The sequence below is a fragment of the Narcine bancroftii genome, chromosome 2 (assembly GCF_036971445.1).
Source record: "Narcine bancroftii isolate sNarBan1 chromosome 2, sNarBan1.hap1, whole genome shotgun sequence".
NCBI lineage: Eukaryota > Metazoa > Chordata > Chondrichthyes > Torpediniformes > Narcinidae > Narcine > Narcine bancroftii.
In genome coordinates this window covers 70,080,935-70,094,751 of record NC_091470.1, presented here as the reverse complement: position 1 = coordinate 70,094,751, position 13,817 = coordinate 70,080,935, and the positions used below count along the sequence as shown (strand labels likewise).

Sequence of the window (13,817 nt, the reverse complement as noted above, 5' to 3'; positions counted from 1 at the left end):
ACTTATCTTTCACTGATTCCGTATTTATTTCAAAGTACATTTTAATTTGTCGTTCAATTAATTCTCTAAAATCCTGCCTTTTAAGTAGCATGGAGTTTAATCTCCATCTATACATTCTTGGAGGGATATCCTCTAACTCTATTGTCAATATCAGGGGTGAGTGGTCCAATAATAGTCTAGCTTTATATTCTGTTTTCCTAACTCTGTCTTGCATGCGAGCTGATAACAGGAATAGGTCTATTCTTGAGTATGTTTTATGTCTACCCGAATAATATGAATATTCCTTTTCTTTTGGGTGTTGTTTCCTCCATATATCCAAAAGTTGCATTTCTTGCATCGATTCAATTATAAATTTGGTTACTTTGTTCTTTCTGTTAATTTTTTTCCCAGTTTTATCCATGTTTGAATCCAAATTAAGGTTGAAATCCCCTCCTATTAGTATGTTCCCTTGCGTGTCTGCTATCTTCAAAAAAATATCTTGCATAAATTTTTGATCTTCTTCGTTAGGTGAATATACATTGAGTAAATTCCAAAACTCCGAATATATCTGACATTTTATCATTACATATCTCCCTGCTGGATCTATTATTTCCTCTTCTATTTTGATTGGTACATTTTTACTGATTAATATAGCTACTCCTCTAGCTTTTGAATTATATGATGCTGCTGTTACATGTCCTATCCAATCTCTCTTTAATTTCTTGTGCTCCATTTCAGTTAAGTGTGTTTCTTGTATGAATGCTATATCAATTTTTTCTTTTTTCAGTAAATTTAGCAGTTTCTTCCTTTTGATTTGGTTATGTATTCCATTAATATTTAAAGTCATATAGTTCAACATAGCCATTTCATACTTTGTTTATCTTTCCTTTCCATTTCCTTTCCTTCTTATCCATTTCTGCTTTCTTTTTTTGAACACTTTATAAGACAACATTTCTAAAACATAAAACATTTCCCTTATTCTCCTATCTAAATTTCCTTTAACCCCACTATCCTCTCCCCTTCCTGAGTTGCCCTTTGTCCCTTGTCGGGCAACCACATCTCTCCTCTCCATTTGGATTTGCGAATTCACTCGCAAGCGTCAACTAATTTCGCAGTGACCGTAACTCTTCGCCACCCAGCCCCCCCCAGAAAAGATTTTAATTTTCCTATCCAACAAAGGTCACTCTCTTAATTCCCCCCATACTTCCTTTCTTCCCCTTCTTAGTTCTTACCTATATTCTATTTTTATATATTATATATTATATATTATTATATATATATATATATATACCTACATACACACATACATATAGTTTGTGGTCATTTTTGTTCTCGTTACATATCTTCCTCTCTCTGTCTGTTTTGTAGTTGTTCTGCAAATTTTCTTGCTTCCTCCGGATCCAAGAATAGTCTGTTTTGCTGCCCTGGAATAATTATTTTAAGTACCGCTGGATACTTTAGCATAAATTTATATCCTTTTTTCCATAGGATCGTTTTTGCTGCATTAAACTCCTTCCACTTCTTCAGGAGTTCAAAACTTATATCTGGATAGAAAACAATTTTTTGACCTTTGTATTCCAGTGGTTTTTTGTCTTCTCTTATTTTCCTCATTGCTTTCTCCAATATATTTTCTCTTGTTGTATATCTTAAGAATTTTACTAGAATGGATCTTGGTTTTTGTTGTGGTTGTGGTTTAGGGGCTAATGTTCTGTGTGCCCTTTCTATTTCCATTTCTTCCTGTAATTCTGGTTTTCCTAGGACCCTGGGGATCCATTCTTTTATAAATTCTCTCATATTCTTGCCTTCTTCATCTTCCTTAAGGCCCACTATCTTTATAGTGTTTCTTCTATTATAATTTTCCATTATATCTATCTTCTGAGCTAACAGCTCTTGTGTCTCTTTAACTTTTTTATCAGATTCTTCTAATTTCTTTTTTAAGTCCTCTACTTCCATTTCTACGGCTGTTTCTCGTTCTTCCACCTTGTCCACTCTTTTTCCTATATCTGACATGATCATCTCTAATCTATTCATTTTTTCTTCTGTACTTTTTACTCTTCTTTTTATTTCACTGAATTCTTGTGACTGCCATTCTTTTACTGATTCCTTATATTCTTTAAAAAAATATATCCATTGTCTTGCCCTTCCCTTCATCTTCCATTTCTCTGTGTTCTTCCTCTTCTTCTTCTGAGTCCATTCCAGGATCTGTGTCCTTTACCTCTGTCTCTTCTAGTTTTCTTGTTGGTTTGTTTGTTTTATTTTGTTGGGTATTTTTGGTCTTCTTATTTTTATTAGAAGTGTCTTGCTGCTGGTCTTCTTCCTCTGGGTTGGTCATCTGTTGTTTCTTTGATTTATTTTTACTCTCTTCTTTCTTGCTCTCATTATTTTCTGTGCTTTCCTCTTGCTGCTTTGTTGTGGCTGTCAATTTCAGCTGTGGAGATCGACTCCTCAGCTGGTCCCCCCTCCTGTCAGTGTTATTTTTGTCTCGCGCATGCGCGGTTGCGCACTTTTGTTTGGCTCCGTGAGCCATTTTTGTAGTCCCGAGTTCGGGGCTTCAACTGACCTTAGGGAGCGGGCTTCTCTCTCCGCGGCGGGCCTCTTCGGACAGGTAAGGCCTTCACCTTCTTCTTCCGACGTCCTTTCTTCTTCTCTTCTTCCCATTGCTTTTGGCTTTTCTTTTTTCGCTGCCATTTTCTCCACACCTTTATTTTCACTTTATTTTGATTTTTGTGTTTGTGCCTTCGTTTTTTCACTCTTTTTTTTTACTTTTCTGGAGAGGGCTGGAGTTCCCCGACCAGCCACTACTCCATCACATGACTCCTCCCTGGATAGTGTGGTTGAGGCATATAGAATACTTGTCTTTATTGGTAGTGAAGTAGGATATCAGTGTTGGAGTGTCATGTGGGTGGCCTAAATGTTGGCTTGGCCATGCCTGGCAAGTGCGTGCAATTCTGATTGCCACACTGTAGGAGGGATGTGATTGTATTGCTGAGGATGCAAAGGAGGATGTAGGCTGGATTCAAGTACTACAGGCGTAACAAGAAACTAGAGCTTGTGTTTATTTTTCCTGGAATGGATGTGCTGAGAAATGACCTAGTTATGAGGGGGATCAAAAGGGTGGGCAGTAAAAATATTTTTCTTCAGGTGTGGATGTCAAAGAGGACAATGGTTTAAGGTGAAAGGTAGAAGGCTTGAAGGGAACTCATTCCAAAGAGGGTGGTTGGAGTCTGGAATATGGTAAAGAGGTGATGTTGACAAGTTCTCTCACAGCATTTAAACAGCATCTAGATTTGCATTTGAAGGCAATGCTGAAGGTGGCACACTAACACCTCTACTTTCTTAGGAGCACTCCAAACTTTGACAAGTGTACCATGGAAGGTATACTGGCTGGTTGCATCACAGCCTGGTTTGAAAGTGCTCAGTAATGCAGAAGACTGCAGAAAGGGGCAAATCTAGCCAAGTCCATCACAGGTACTAACCTCCATTCCACTGAAGACAGCTGGAGGAGGTGCTGCCTCAAAACGTAACCATCATAAAGAACCTCCAACATCCTTATCATAATTTCTTCTTGGTGTTACCTTCAGGCAGATAATACAGAACCCCCAAATAAACACCTCTATGTACAAGAATATTTTTTTCTCCCAAAAACTGCTATCAGGATTTTGAATGTTTCTGACGTATCCTAATCATAACACTACTCCAGGACTACCAAAGACCTGTCTGTCTACACTATTGTAACATTGCTTTTTCTTTTGCATTAAGTCCATCTTTTTTTTTCTCTTGTGTGGTTATTGATGTTTAATATGTATTTTATGCATCCATGTATCTGCAGCAAGCAAGAATTTCAGTGCATCTGTACATTGCACCTTTGTGTATCATAACAAACTATCATAATTGACCAGGCATAGAAGGGCATAAAAATAATGGGATTTGTGTTGGTACAAGGGGGACATGGACTGCACTGGTAGTTGGGGGGTGGGGGGCTATATTTGTGTATTATAACAATGATGGCCATGACTGATAAGTAGCTCACAGCTAAATAGATTAGAGATGCCCATATCAATTGTTCCTATCACAATCAATTTATTGGAACAAAGGCTATTTTTTTAACTGTGAAATGCTTTAGAGCCACAAAGCCAGTGACCTGATCTGGACCAACCACGTCAATGCAATGATGAAGAAAGCAAACCAAAAATTCTGCTTCTTTAGAAGGCTAAGGAAGTTCAGCATGATGACATGCTGTTGAACAATGGTACAAGAGCTGCTCAGGCCAATGTTGGAAGGCAGTGAATGCACCTTACAATAGCACATAAACCTCCCCTCTCTCCCTCTCCCTCTCTCTCCATCTACAATTCCCACTGCTCAGAAAGGCAGCAAGCATACTGAAGACTTATCTCACCCCAGTCATACTCTCTTCTTCCTCTTCCCCTCAGGGAGAAGGCTCATGAATGAAATTGCGTATCAAAAGGTTCAAAGAGTTTCTTCCCCCCCCCCCCCCCCACCACCAGGATCTTGAATGAACCTCTATATTGTGACCTCATGCTGCCCTTGCTATGTAGAAACTGATCTTTTCACTGCAGCACTACACATTTTAATGTGCTCTTCTACATTGTATTGCTACAGACACATTAGAATGGACTTGCTCGACTGCTCATGAACCCTTCTCACTGTACTAGATATCATGTGACAGTAATCCTGAACTTGAAAGGCTTTGAAACACATTTGCAAATTCCAGATGAAGACATTTGATGAAAAAGTAGTAATGTCTCATGATTGGTCCACTGATTATTTTGCTTAGGACCACACGATATGAGCTGATCCATTTTTGCACTCATACCCCATTCCCCTGCCTTCACCCCATAACTATGATGCCCTGACTATTCAGATTCCTATCAAACTCTTTCTTGAATACAACCAATGACTTGGTCTCCACAGTCGCCCATGGAAGCAAATTCCAGAGGTCCACCACTCTCTGGCTAAAGAAATTTCTCTGCCTCAATCCTAAAGTTGTGTCTTCTTGTCCTAAACATGGGAAACAACTTTGTCACATCTACACTGTCCAGCCCTTTCAACATTCAAAGTGCTTCTACGAGATCTCCCCCATTCTTCTGAAGTCCAAGGAATACAGTCCAAGAGCTGTCAAACGTTCCTCATATGCTGATTCTTACATTTTAGGAATCATTTATGTCAATCTTCACTGAACCCTCTCCAATGCCACCACATCCTTTCTTAAATAAGGAGGAACCCTGTACTACAAGGGAGGCCTTATAAAGCCTCAACATCACATCCCTGCTCTTATATCCTATTCTTCTAGTCATGAATGCCACATTGCATTCACCTTCTTCACCACCAACTTCAAACCATGCCAGAATTTATTGATTTTTGGTAACTAATTACTAATGCCTCCACAATTTCCATAGCTACTTCTTCTAGAACTCATGGGTGCATTCCATCTGATTTGGGAGACTTGTCTATCCTTGGATCATTCAGTCAAGTTAAATCCTTAATCTTACACTTTGCCTTATTGATCCCAATCTTTCCTCACAATGTTACAGTGTATCTTCTGCTTTAGTCACTACTCTCTCATTCTGGTTCTGACCCCCCCTGCCAAACTAGTTTAAAACCCTCCCCAACAGCTCTAACAAACATGCCCACCAAGATATTAGACCCCTCCAGTTCAGCTGCAACCAATCCTTTTTGCAGAGGTCATACCTTCCCCAGAAGAGATCTTAAAGATCCACAAATCTGTACCCCCTGCCCCCTGCACCAACACTGCAGCCACACATTCATCTGCTACAACCTCCTATTCTTACTCTCACTGTGTGTGAGATCCTGAGATCAACAAATTGAGGTCCTGCTTTTTAGTTTTCTTTCTAATTCCTTATATTCCTTCTTCAGCACCTTTGTCTAGTTCCAGGTGCTGCCCTAGCTCTCAGAACCTCCTGTCCATTTTCATCCTGTGCTGCAGTTCCCCTCTTCATCACACTGAGGGATGTGGAGTCTGATCAATTGCTAAGACCAATGTCAGCTCATCTCAGTTTCTACCAGTTCTCATTGGTGTTCACAGGCAGATCTTGGACGTTCATAGGTTGCAGATCAAGGAAAAAAATCTGCTCTTGAAATTTTTATTTGTTGAAGTGCAAATATTTTAAACTGAGCTGGGTAATATTTCTTCCTGTTGACTGCAAGGGGCAACACATTTTAGAGGGAAGCACCCTCTAGCATTTTAAGTATGTGTGATAGTACAGATCTATCACCAATGTACATAGTGTATATAGTTACTGTATCTAGACTGTGCTTACAGCGATTGGCTGTGTCCCTAGCCAGGTCGGATCATTCCGGACTGGTCGGCCACCTGTGGAGAGCTCCTGTCTTTTGCTAATAAAAGCCTTGGTTTGGATCAACAAGTCTTTAGTTCTTTCGACGAGCTCTACAATTTTATTAGCAAAAGACCGGAGCTCTTCACAGGTGGCCGACCAGTCCGGAATGATCCGACCTGGCTAGGGACACAACCCTTTAAGGCCCAGACAATAGGTGTGGCTTAGCTCTCAGCCAATCGCTGTAAGCACAGTCTAGATACAGTAACTATATACACTATGTACATTGGTGATAGATCTGTACTATCACATTTGTGGTATTGCTTCAAGCAGGACCACGAGCTATAACCCACGCGGTAACGGCCAGGTCGAGGGAGAATGCCACCATATGGAGAGCGGTTACACTGGCTCTCTGGTCTAAAGATCTCCCCACCTCTCACTGGCAGGAGGTTCTCACTAGTGCCTTACACTCCATCCGCTCCCTCCTATGTACTGCAACAAATGCCACCCCCCACGAAAGGATGTTCCTTTTCCCGAGGAAATCCGAATCAGGAACCACTGTACCGGCATGGCTCACCGTCCCTGGCCCCGTCCTTTTGCGACGCCACGTCCGGCACTCAAAGAACGACCCCTTGGTCGACCGAGTGACTCTACTCCACGCGAACCCATATTACGCCTACGTTGAGTTCCCAGACGGGTGGGAGGACACTGTTTCGGTGCGGGACCTAGCTCAGGACACGGTAGACCCAGCAAACCCCCCAACCCAACCTTCCCCAACTCCTTATTCTCCAGGCCACGTGCCGCAACAGAAGGATCAACAGCACCCCAATGACCCGGGCCACCCTGCCAACAACACGACTGGGGAATTGAGCGACGGAGCAGTCGCACCCGACGAGCCCGCTGGCGACACCACTCCAGCGACCCCAATCCCGGCACCACGGCGGTCACGCCGGATGGTCAGACCCCCTGACCGCTACAGTCCTTGACCTACCCCTTCCTTTCATTCTCTCCCTCGTTTTTGTTTTTTTTTCCCAGGGTCAATTCTCCAAGAAGGGGTGAATGTGATAGTACAGATCTATCACCAATGTACATAGTGTATATAGTTACTGTATCTAGACTGTGCTTACAGCGATTGGCTGAGAGCTAAGCCACACCTATTGTCTGGGCCTTAAAGGGTTGTGTCCCTAGCCAGGTCGGATCATTCCGGACTGGTCGGCCACCTGTGAAGAGCTCCTGTCTTTTGCTAATAAAAGCCTTGGTTTGGATCAACAAGTCTTTGGTTCTTTCGACGAGCTCTACAGTAAGTGCATTATGCAAAATGTAGCATTACAACTAAACTCCTTGTGCAGACCAAGGTTATACCAGAATGTCATGGTAGAAAAAAATTAAATTGTGTTTCAAAATTTTATGCAATTGGAGAATTGAAAGAGATGAAAACTATGAACTATATAAATCATCCAAACAGAAGGGAGAAAGAAATAGTGATAGGAATAACTGAACAAATCGAACAAGAACAAAAGCATCGATTCCCTTAGTTCTGGAAGTTCAGTGTGCCAAATTACTTTTTGTTGACTGTGTGAGCAAGTCAGTTTGGAGAGAAATTACAGACAAAAAAAAAATCAATTTCCCATTGTGGGGGAATCAGAAACAAAAGGGAATTAGTTTAAGGTGAGGGTAGAAGGGTTAGAGGGGAATATTTTTCTTCCTCACACAGTATGTAGAATGCCTGAAGAGATGCTAAATCCAGATACTCTCAATATTTTAGGTGCATCAAGGCAAGGAATTGAATCACCAAGGTATAGAAAGCGATGGGCCTAACACACAATGCTTTTGTGTAGCCGTATACAAGTACATGGACATGGAGGGTCAAAGAACCCGTTTCTGTACGGAATGATTCTATGATTCTGTTTTGCAAGCACCTCATAGTTACAACGAGTAACACCCCAAATAAACTGCTTCTCTGATAATCAAATACATATAGATACAGAAATGTGTTTCTCCAAATTGCAGAAGACCATCATACTCTAAATTTCCCGTGACTGTTACAACAATTTATTTAATCTTAAGCCTGTCTGACCTGGCAGCCCGCAGTGTGGCTGACGGGTTCCTGGTGTTACCCTTGTCCCATGAATTTCCTGTCCTCTTCCGTCCACACACCAGCAGTATCCAGTGCTGCTGTGACACTGTGTTGGCCTGAAGTTTCCTTCATCATCACACTGAAGGATGTGGAGTCCCACCAAAGATTCAGCCCCATTTGCATTCAACTGGTCTTGTAATCTCTCTCGCTGCTCTTCGCATGCAGTTTTAGGGCGTTCATTGATCGCTAAAACAGATTTTAAAAAACTGGTTGTGAAATGACCAAAATAGCAGCATACAACCAAAAATAGTAATATAGCAGATGAGAAGGTGGGGAGGAAATATAGATAATAAAATGTCCAGTAGCAAAACTGTCAGAGGAGTAAGAAATGATCGGTGCAAAACAAATAACCCATTATTGAATCATGTCATTTATATTTCAGATAAAATTAAATAATTTGTGGGATTAAAACAGTTTAATACCCATGACTTTGGACAATAGAATCTTGACTATATGGTATCGGGGACATTGAAGACTGTTATGATAACAGAGGCCATTTATTTTGAGGGACTTAAATATAATTGACCCAACAACACATTCTTCTGCTATCTCCAATTGTGAACTTTTTTGAGGAAAAGTGGGGACCATTAATGGTCCTACCAATGTGCTCAGACATGGAAATTCTAATTCAAAAGGGGAATGCAACTAAATTTATCTCTAATATATGTGCTCTGATCCAAGATCAAAACCCAAAATCTGGACTACATAGATCAAGGGAGAGATTGGAATTGGATTTGGGCATTGCAGTCGATCCACAATGCTGGTCAGATTCATGTGTCGATAGTATGTCTATCTTAATTAATTCTAGATATAGACTGATTTATTATAATTTTCTGCACCAATTATAACTCACACCTCAAAAGATACAAAAATAAACCAGAATTTTCTGATAGGTGTTCAGGTGTGGTACCTTTTTACGTTCCACCTGGTTATGCATGAAATTAAGACCCTTTTGAATAGAATTGGGGGAAGTGTTGATAAAAATTGTGAGGTGAACTTCCCTCTAGACCCGGAATTGTTTCTTCTGGGGAATTTGGTAGATATAAAAGTTAACTTCTCCAGAAGTAAATCTAAATTTATTAAAATTGCATTGTCAATAGTCAGGAAATGTATAGCAGTAACATGGAAATCTGATTCCCTACGTTGCATTGATTGTTGGAACATGGAAGTCTAAAGTTATATTCCCCTTGACAAGATTTCTTCTTTTTTCTTTGGCTTGGCTTCGCGGACGAAGATTTATGGAGGGGTAAATGTCCACGTCAGCTGCAGGCTCGTTTGTGGCTGACAAGTCCGATGCGGGACAGGCAGACACGGTTGCAGGGGAAAATTGGTGGGTTGGGGTTGGGTGTTGGGTTTTTCCTCCTTTGTCTTTTGTCAGTGAGGTGTGCTCTGCGGTCTTCTTCAAAGGAGGTTGCTGCCCGCCGAACTGTGAGGCGCCAAGATGCACGGTTTGAGGCGAGATCAGCCCACTGGCGGTGGTCAATGGGGCAGGCACCAAGAGATTTCTTTAGGCAGTCCTTGTACCTCTTTGGTGCACCTCTGTCACGGTGGCCAGTGGAGAGCTCGCCATATAACACGATCTTGGGAAGGCGATGGTCCTCCATTCTGGAGACGTGACCCACCCAGCGCAGCTGGATCTTCAGCAGCGTGGACTCAATGCTGTCCACCTCTGCCATCTCGAGTACTTCGACGTTCGGGATGAAAGCGCTCCAATGAATGTTGAGGATGGAGCGGAGACAATGCTGGTGGAAGCGTTCTAGGAGCCGTAGGTGATGCCGGTAGAGGACCCATGATCTCTTCTTTGGCTTGGCTTCGCGGACGAAGATTTATGGAGGGGGTAAAAAGTCCACGTCAGCTGCAGGCTCGTTTGTGGCTGACCAGTCCGATGCGGGACAGGCAGACACGATTGCAGCGGTTGCAAGGGAAAATTGGTTGGTTGGGGTTGGGTGTTGGGTTTTTCCTCCTTTGCCTTTTGTCAGTGAGGTGGGCTCTGCGGTCTTCTTCAAAGGAGGCTGCTGCCCGCCAAACTGTGAGGCGCCAAGATGCACGGTTTGAGGCATTATCAGCCCACTGGCGGTGGTCAATGTGGCAGGCACCAAGAGATTTCTTTAGGCAGTCCTTGTACCTTTTCTTTGGTGCACCTCTGTCACGGTGGCCAGTGGAGAGCTCGCCATATAATACGATCTTGGGAAGGCGATGGTCCTCCATTCTGGAGACGTGACCCATCCAGCGCAGCTGGATCTTCAGCAGCGTGGACTCGATGCTGTCGACCTCTGCCATCTCGAGTACCTCGACGTTAGGGGTGTGAGCGCTCCAATGGATGTTGAGGATGGAGCGGAGACAACGCTGGTGGAAGCGTTCTAGGAGCCGTAGGTGGTGCCGGTAGAGGACCCATGATTCGGAGCCGAACAGGAGTGTGGGTATGACAACGGCTCTGTATACGCTTATCTTTGTGAGGTTTTTCAGTTGGTTGTTTTTCCAGACTCTTTTGTGTAGTCTTCCAAAGGCGCTATTTGCCTTGGCGAGTCTGTTGTCTATCTCATTGTCGATCCTTGCATCTGATGAAATGGTGCAGCCGAGATAGGTAAACTGGTTGACCGTTTTGAGTTTTGTGTGCCCGATGGAGATGTGGGGGGGCTGGTAGTCATGGTGGGGAGCTGGCTGATGGAGGACCTCAGTTTTCTTCAGGCTGACTTCCAGGCCAAACATTTTGGCAGTTTCCGCAAAGCAGGACGTCAAGCGCTGAAGAGCTGGCTCTGAATGGGCAACTAAAGCGGCATCATCTGCAAAGAGTAGTTCACGGACAAGTTTCTCTTGTGTCTTGGTGTGAGCTTGCAGGCGCCTCAGATTGAAGAGACTGCCATCCGTGCGGTACCGGATGTAAACAGCGTCTTCATTGTTGGGGTCTTTCATGGCTTGGTTCAGCATCATGCTGAAGAAGATTGAAAAGAGGGTTGGTGCGAGAACACAGCCTTGCTTCACGCCATTGTTAATGGAGAAGGGTTCAGAGAGCTCATTGCTGTATCTGACCCGACCTTGTTGGTTTTCATGCAGTTGGATAATCATGTTGAGGAACTTTGGGGGACATCCGATGCGCTCTAGTATTTGCCAAAGCCCTTTCCTGCTCACGGTGTCGAAGGCTTTGGTGAGGTCAACAAAGGTGATGTAGAGTCCTTTGTTTTGTTCTCTGCACTTTTCTTGGAGCTGTCTGAGGGCAAAGACCATGTCAGTGGTTCCTCTGTTTGCGCGAAAGCCGCACTGTGATTCTGGGAGAATATTCTCGGCGACACTAGGTATTATTCTATTTAGTAGAATCCTAGCGAAGATTTTGCCTGCAATGGAGAGCAACGTGATTCCCCTGTAGTTTGAGCAGTCTGATTTCTCGCCTTTGTTTTTGTACAGGGTGATGATGGTGGCATCACGAAGATCCTGAGGCAGTTTACCTTGGTCCCAACAAAGCTTGAAAAACTCATGCAGTTTGGCATGCAGAGTTTTGCCGCCAGCCTTCCAGACTTCTGGGGGATTCCATCCATACCTGCTGCTTTCCCACTTTTCAGTTGATTGTTGGAACATGGAAGTCTAAAGTTATATTCCCCTTGAGAAGATTTCTTATAGTCTTAGGAATAGACATAGTATGTTCATCGAAATTTGGCAACCTTATTTAGATTACTTAAATGCCTAGATTCTATCATTTATTTTGATAATTGTCAATTAGTCTATTCCTTATTAGAAATTTCATACTTTTAAAATGATGGGACTCTGAACCATCGAATTTGGCTCCAGTTGCTTTTTCTTTTCTGTTTTCTTTCTTTTTATCTCCCTCTGTTCCCTGCTGTCTGTCCCCTTTTCTTTCAAATCCGGGGAGGGGGTGCTGGGAGAAGAGAGACTCTCCTTTCCTTTTTATCCAGAACTTATGAATATATTTCTATGATTTTATATCCAATGTATTATTGTTACTATATTTATTTTTTCCTATATTCTGTATTTTCTTAAAACTTAAAGAAAATATTTTTAAAAAGATAAGCTAAACTAAACTACATTCCTTTTAATACAAAAGCCTCACAGTCAAGACAGATGAGCTCAGGGCATGGTTGAGCCCTCAAGATTGTGATAGTACATCGACTATAGTAATGACGCTGAAGGATGGTCAGAATTGGCAGCACAATGCCCTAGGGTACAGATGCTGCAGGTATGATAGAGCTGGAGAGAAGAGATTAGCGAAGTCGTATTTCTGATTAGGGAGGACACGGCAGTACTTAAGGAAGATATACCTGGGGGAACATCCAATGAGGCTGTATAGTTAAACTTAAAAATAAGAAAGGGATTGAACTAGAGGTCCCTACCCACCCCAAGCAGTAGTCAGCAGGAATTAGAAGAGCAAATATATAGAGAGATCACAGGTAGCTTAGGAATCATTAGGGTTAAGAGAAAAGAGGGTGTGTGAAGTAATGGCAGCTAAGATCAAGTGAATCCATTAAAAAGTACAAGGGATGGAAAATAGGCAAAAATAAAAGTACATGGCATGAGATTTCTTTGGCAAAGATAAAGGAGAATCTTAAGTAGTTTGGTAAGTATATTAAGTGCACAAGTGTAACTAGAGAGAGTATAGGTCATGTGAAGAATCTGTTCTCACTGCTGCTCACAGGCAGACTTTGGACTTTCATTCATTGGTGATGAAATATTTAATGACAACTCGGAAGTCAGAGAAACAGGAAGAAAAAGAGCTCTGAAGGAAAAAGGCAGCATATTTTTAAATCTTAAATATTGTTCAAGGCTCTGTTTGATAAGTGTTTGATGGTCAGAATCAAAATGGTGGGTCAAAAGAATGATTTTTGCAGTGTATGACCTCTGACCTCATCCACCCATTGCTTATCATATATTCCTCTACCTCTTTCCTAGATTCCAACAGATGTTCATTGATTTTCATGTTTGCGCAAGCTTCTGAAAAAAAAAATGGTTATGGCAAAATATTTCACAGAAAATAATCTTCCAGGATTATAATCAGAAATAATATTATTTAGTAGAATGGTAGGGGGAATGGGGGGTGACTAATTTATTTTGCTAGAAAAGGGGGAGAAAGTATACCACATAATTCATATATATTGTACAGCAAATACCTAGTTACTTTTCATCTATCACCTTTTTTTTTAATATATAAATCCTTTAAACTTCAGCTGCTATTTTTTTCCTCCAATCTAACAAAACTTCACATTAAATCTTAACATAAAGAGGGCATGATCAAAAAGTCTGCAAACATGATAAATTGCATGATCAAAAAGTCTGCAAACACGATAAATTCCATCACCTACAACGTGCTGCCTCCACCAGATACATCTTCCTCTCTCCACTTTCTATTCCTTCCATGACTTCATCCCTCATCCCTTCCC

At 42.0% G+C, this 13,817-nt stretch overlaps 1 protein-coding gene across 9 annotated transcripts in view; it reads right to left on the bottom strand.

The window, feature by feature from the left end:
- The window catches only part of nid2a (nidogen 2a (osteonidogen)), a 115,966-nt gene that overhangs the window by 46,950 nt on the left and 55,199 nt on the right, over positions 1 to 13,817 (bottom strand). For 8 of the 9 annotated variants that reach the window (XM_069917029.1, XM_069917030.1, XM_069917033.1 and 5 more), the window contains exon 13: positions 8,371 to 8,616. The exons of the other annotated variant lie outside the window; for it this stretch is intronic. In XM_069917029.1, the coding sequence (XP_069773130.1) occupies positions 8,371 to 8,616 (246 nt within the window). The remainder of the gene's footprint in view (positions 1 to 8,370; positions 8,617 to 13,817) is intronic. 9 annotated transcript variants of the gene reach the window in all.